The sequence below is a fragment of the Auxenochlorella protothecoides genome (assembly GCF_000733215.1).
Source record: "Auxenochlorella protothecoides strain 0710 unplaced genomic scaffold scaffold30, whole genome shotgun sequence".
Classification (NCBI taxonomy): domain Eukaryota; kingdom Viridiplantae; phylum Chlorophyta; class Trebouxiophyceae; order Chlorellales; family Chlorellaceae; genus Auxenochlorella; species Auxenochlorella protothecoides.
Genome location: NW_011934162.1, coordinates 135,169 through 140,562, shown reverse-complemented (window position 1 = coordinate 140,562; position 5,394 = coordinate 135,169). Strand labels below are relative to the sequence as shown.

Genomic DNA, 5,394 nt, shown 5'->3' with positions numbered 1-5,394 from the left:
GCCCACGGCACCAGGAAATGAGCGCGCCGTGGCACGACTCCAAGTTCGTGCGCCCCTACATCGGCAAGCTCTCCCCTGGATGCATGGACCTGCTGGACCGCACGTTGGCGGTGGACCCACGGCGCCGCATCTCGCTGGGCGAGATCTCGGCCCACCCCTGGCTGGCGGCCCCGCTGGCCGAGCCCTACGCGGGCGCGTGGGAGGCTTGCGTGGCCGCGCAGCGCGCGGCCCGCGAGCGCATGGCGCGTCTGCCCCACGACCCCGAGGCGGTCATGGCGCGTAACGGCCGCGTGTTTGCGCTGGTGCAGGAGGCCGGGCGTGGCGGCGACGCAGGGACCAGCCACGAGCGCCTGGCCACGCTGCCGGCGCTGCCCATGGTGGACGCGGCCTCCATGCCCCACGTCGTGCGCGTCGACATGCGCCCCGAGGCCGTACGTGCACGCGCGGCCTCCGCCCGCGTGCGCAGCCTGCTGGACGTAGACCCCGACGGCGAGGGCGCCGAGGGGGGCGAGCCCGCCGCCGCGCCCGCGCCGCCGCCCAGGAAGTTCCGGGACACCGCGCCGGGGGTGGCGACCAAGACGCCGCCGTCCACCCCGCTGGCGGGGGCAGAGGATGGAGGGAGTGGGGCCGCGAAGCCGTCGCCCTTTGCCACCACGGGCGGGGCCGAGGGGGCGCATGCGGTGTGACCCTCTGGTGCGCCCTGGAAACCTGCTTCGGCATTCGCAGCCGGAGTCCCTGGCGCCGTCCAGGAGGCTGGCGTCCCCTTTGCGCCGTACGTCTGCACAGGGCCGCTGGTACCATGCGTCCACCCTGCCTCCCTCGCTGCTGCCATCTCTGCGGCTCGTGGACCTGGCCCCTCGTGACGCAGGTGGGACTGGCCGGCATCGCACCTCTTTTTCCCGCGCCCGGAAGCCACTGACCCGGTTTCCACCCAAGCACATCCAAAGGAAACCAGGGCCAGCAACGCACCCCTCACCCGTCGGGCGGTGGAATGTACTGCCCCGATTCGTCAACCACAAACCTTCCCCTGGTACCAATTGCATCTGGGGCGACCCATTCCCTCCCTCGCTCTGCATTTGCTTGCTGTTGAGAGCCGTGTGGATCACAGCAGGGCACACGCTGTGCGGCGGGGGCATTCTTCAGTGGATGCAGATGGGAGCATCGGGCAGGCTGCAGGCTGCGACAAGGTGCCCTGGCTCAGGCATCCCGCTCCGCTGATGAGTGGTTGAAGGCAGCTTCCCTCTTAGCCAGGACCTCTGCAGGGGTGATGGAATCCAGAGGACAACTCAGTCACTATAGAATGGGCCCTCTGGCAAGGGCAGCAATCACACCGCCACCAGGGTTGCAGGAGGTGACCTCCCAGGGATCCCACCCCTTGCCGCGCACCCCTTTCCTACCCTTGAGCTCCAGTGCCGTCCTCTCCTCAAAGTCGACCAGCCAGTTGCCAAAGGCCGCGCCAGCGCCGATGAAGAGGACGTGCTCCCAGGGGTTGCGCATCAAGGGCAGCTTGCGCACGGCGTTGCAGTAGAGTTGCACGCCGAGGCCCAGCAGGCCCCCGATAATGGTGGCTGGAGCCATGCTATGTGTCAGGTATCGGGAGGGGGACCGCCAGAGGGTGCTCCAAAGGGGTTTGCACCGCCTGCGTACAGCGTCGCGGGGGTGGCGAACCCCGTGTTCTTCCGGGATGGGCGACTGTCGATGTCTGCCCCTCTGACCACAGCCTCGATATTTGACTGTACAACTGCGACCTCTTGGTGTGGGCCCGGGAGAGACGTCTCCCCTCGGGGTGGTGCTGTTCCGCTGCTGCTGCGCGCGTTTCCAATCGCCATGGCGAAGCACGATCTCGGGTTGTCATCCCCCGCTGCTTGGTGGAATCCTCCAGGCCTTCAACCATTCAAGCATGTCTGCATACCAGGGAAAGCACCCAGCATCGTCACACGCTCCACGCACAACCGCCAGCTAGCCCCTGGGCCGTCAGCGGTGGGGGTTGCTGGGGTCGTCAGGGGCCAGGCGCGCCGCCAGGCGCTGCGCTTCGGAGTGGTCGCCCATGCGGTACGCCAGCGTCATCTGCGCGCGCATCAGCTCCTGCTCCCGCATCGCCTTGGCCTTGTCGGTGGTGTGCAGCTCGCCGTAGGCCGCCTTCAGCCGCTCGCGCTGCTCCTCCGCCCGCTGCGCCGCCAGCTGGGCCTTCAGCTCCGCCTCGTCCTCAAATGCGGTCCTCTCCTTGGGCTGCAGGGTGGCAGGGATGGGGCTCTAGGTGCGGAGCAAGGTGCAGGAAGTGGTGCATGCCTTGAGGGGCGCCTTTGCTGTGCAAGCCCCGCATTGGTAACGAGGTCCTCCACGATTTCATCTCAGGATGACTGGGAACGCCACACGTCACTCACAGCGTTGAAAGAGTGGTCTGGATGAAACATAAGCACGGACACACACATGCGGCTGATTGTTGATGCCAGGAAGCCGGCCCTGGCACCCCACCCACCCTATCACTCCCGTCCACTCCGTCTGGCTCACCCCATTCTTTGCTGCGCGCTTGGCGGCCTTGGCTGCCCGCTGCCTCTCGTACAGCTCAGTGTCATAATACTTTTGGTGTGGCAGGGTGGCGGTGTTGTAGTCCTCCATGTACTCTCTGCACAGCTCACAGGGCGAGGGCAGGAGTGATCTTCCATTGGACAGAGCTTCCAGTCACCGTACATGCCACTACTGCGCTTCAATGAACATCACAAGTTCAATGAACACCCCTAGGTCCACAGCTTCCATCACCGGGCAGACACTGTGTACCCAAACACACCATTTCCCACTCACCTGAACAGCTCCTTCTCCTCAAACTTGGGCATGATCTCCACATCAATCTTTTTGACCTGCGCACAGGAGGTGCGGAGCTCGAGCCTGGGCCGCTTTCAATAGGAGTGTTGCAAAGCTACTCCTGATTGCAAGGGGGGAAATGAAGGCAAGTGCTTGTCAATCCTACCACTCCATCGCCTAATCACTCACCTCGATGGCCCATAGCATAAACTCTGGGCGCTTGGCATACATGTCTGTCTCTCGAATGATGCCATGCTTTCCATACTCTGACCCCACAGCGCCCTGGACGAGGAGAAGGGAGACCGCTTGGTGAGGCAGGGGTTGACTGGCATGACACAGCAATCAAAGGGTGGTGCAGGTTGGCTGCTGACCATCCTCAGAGGAGCAGCGATAGGCAGCGGGCAGCCACCAAAGCAGCGCCTGAGAGCCGCAGAGTTACAGCGAACAGGGCAGCCATCACTCTACGTTCCACTCACCTTTGGTGGTCTGTCTTCACTCCCCGACCTCGACCTCTTGTGTTTGTGCTTCTTCTTGGACTTTGAGCTGCTGTGTCGCTTGCCATCCCTCTTCTTGCTGCTCTTCCCATGCTTCTTACTCCGCCGATTATCATCATCTGCAGGCAGGAGATGCGGTGGCCTTGTTGACCTTAAGTCACAGGTATGTGACCCCCTGCACACCCGCTGTAGCCATGGTGCGTCTCCGCAAGGAGCCGTTCTGGAGCCTGAGCAGTCCATTGATCCGCACGGCAAGTCGCTGCCTGCTTCCTCCCTGCCTTTCCTCGCCACCCCAACCACCCACTCAGGCTTACCACTCTCGTCGGAATCGCTCTCAGACCCATCTCCACTCCTTCCAGCAGCAATGCGAGCTGCCATCTGAGTCTCCGCATGACGTGTCCTCTCCTGGAACCAGGGCAGGGGTTGCGAGGTACTAGGGCAGAAGTCCAAGCACTTCCAGTCCCATAATGCCCATTTGGAAGAGACCGCAAGTCACCCAAAATCTGCCGCTCCGACCTGACTTGACTACCTTTTGGATCGTGCTGAGCTCCTGGGCATTGGAGAGGGCAAACTTGCGCAACAGGGCCAGGGCACGCTCAGTGTCCCACCCACATTCCTGGAGGGCCATCTCCCGAGCAACCGGGCCTACGTGAGGCATCAAGGCCTTCAGCTTGGCCACCGCGGCATCCTCCTTGTTCTTTTGCAGCTTGTCCAAGTGCTTGGCCACCTGCACAAAGGAGGGGAGGACAGTCCTGATATGCATGCTGCATAGCTCGCCTGGGGCTGCCAGGGAACAGGATCGAATCAAACCATCCCCTCACCATGCTCTGGCCCCTGTTGTCTGCCATGTCGGGCCCTCCTCGCGTGAAGAGCTCGGTTGTCGCTGCCATTTTGTCGGTGTAGCTGGTGGAGTCCCAGGGACTGACCGATGATCAGCACGAAAATCAGTGGTTTAATTGAAAGGCTCACAAGGGGTTCTAGTCAGAGGCAAGGACAGCTTAGAGGGAAGACAATCCAATAATACATCTAATTCCACACTCACGAGACGATCACCGAGTCCTGCGCGCGCGTCGCGCTCGCGGGAAGATTGCTGCCGCCTCACTCCTTCATTGCCGCAGGAGGAATTACTATGCAGCTAAACCATGCATCATTGAATGGACCACCAATATTCAAGATTTATGGTGGAAGGGTAGGGATGGGTCAGGTTGATCCTTCCGTCAAGTTGTTACTCGATGCCTACCCCGCCGTCCTGACACTGAAGGACGATGGCCGGGTGGAGTGCATACTCAACGGGCATACAATGCCCGGGCGTCCTGACGTCGTGAAGGCTTTTGTCGAGTGAGTTGTACACTGGATTGTAGTACGCCTCGCATGCTAAACCGGGAAGGGAACTGGCCTAGACGGCGGACTCTCCCGGCTTCACTGCTCACTGGCCTCCCTTCATTCGACCTTCCAGGGGCAAAAAGTTCCAGAAGCTCATCTCCAAACACAAGGTTGAGCGAACCTTGAAACAGTACGAGCCGTTCCTGACGCCATCCATCAACTTCCCGTGAGTTTCGGCTCTCAAGAGGAGGATCAATGTGCAGAAATTCGCAGGCCAAGCATCGCAGTGCTGGTGCAGGACTTTGACCGGTTGTCTAATCTGTACATCCGCGCAGTGGGAAGCTGTACTGTGCTCTGACCAACCACCTCATCGAGGCAGACGTGGATGCCGTGAAGGTGCACCTGCGTGGCAAGCGCTTCACGCGGGCAAAGGGTGAGGGCACGGGGGGGTTAAGGGAGGAAAGGAGGTCACAAGTGCGTCTGGATGATTGAAGCAAGTTAACCATCTTTCGGAGCATACATGCGCACTCGATGCGCTCTGCTGATACCCTACACTGCAGATGACAGACATGCACCCAACCAGTTTCTGGCTGTTTGTGATGAAACCCTACCCCTGGGGCTCCTGCACTCATGAGTCATCCATCCTTCCACATGCAGACCTTTTCCAAGCTGACAAGCTGGAGCTTTTTGAGGAACCAGACTTTGCTGCAAGTCCTCCGGAGAGCGACGAGGTGAGAAACCCTGAGGACCTTGAGCAAATGCCTCTTGCTGCTGC

The 5,394-nt window shown here is 61.2% G+C and overlaps 4 protein-coding genes across 4 annotated transcripts; 1 reads left to right on the top strand and 3 right to left on the bottom strand.

Moving 5' to 3' along the window:
* Positions 1–17: 17 nt before the first annotated feature.
* F751_2842 (hypothetical protein) lies at positions 18–686 on the top strand (the record flags this gene model as incomplete). The annotated part of the gene is made up of 1 exon (XM_011398155.1): positions 18–686. The coding sequence occupies one exon, from the start codon at positions 18–20 to the stop codon at positions 684–686; it is 669 nt and encodes a 222-aa protein (XP_011396457.1).
* Positions 687–1,197: 511 nt separating this feature from the next.
* On the bottom strand, positions 1,198–1,578 carry F751_2841 (hypothetical protein; the record flags this gene model as incomplete). The annotated part of the gene is made up of 2 exons (XM_011398154.1): positions 1,198–1,256; positions 1,398–1,578. 2 exons carry the CDS (start codon positions 1,576–1,578, stop codon positions 1,198–1,200), a joined length of 240 nt encoding a protein of 79 aa, XP_011396456.1.
* Positions 1,579–1,586: 8 nt separating this feature from the next.
* F751_2840 (hypothetical protein) lies at positions 1,587–1,829 on the bottom strand (the record flags this gene model as incomplete). Its single annotated transcript, XM_011398153.1, has 1 exon — positions 1,587–1,829. The coding sequence occupies one exon, from the start codon at positions 1,827–1,829 to the stop codon at positions 1,587–1,589; it is 243 nt and encodes an 80-aa protein (XP_011396455.1).
* A 145-nt stretch (positions 1,830–1,974) lies between these two features.
* F751_2839 (hypothetical protein) lies at positions 1,975–4,186 on the bottom strand (the record flags this gene model as incomplete). The annotated part of the gene is made up of 7 exons (XM_011398152.1): positions 1,975–2,229; positions 2,512–2,626; positions 2,803–2,858; positions 2,992–3,084; positions 3,279–3,415; positions 3,813–4,023; positions 4,118–4,186. The coding sequence occupies 7 exons, from the start codon at positions 4,184–4,186 to the stop codon at positions 1,975–1,977; spliced, it is 936 nt and encodes a 311-aa protein (XP_011396454.1).
* Between the last annotated feature and the right edge of the window lie 1,208 nt (positions 4,187–5,394).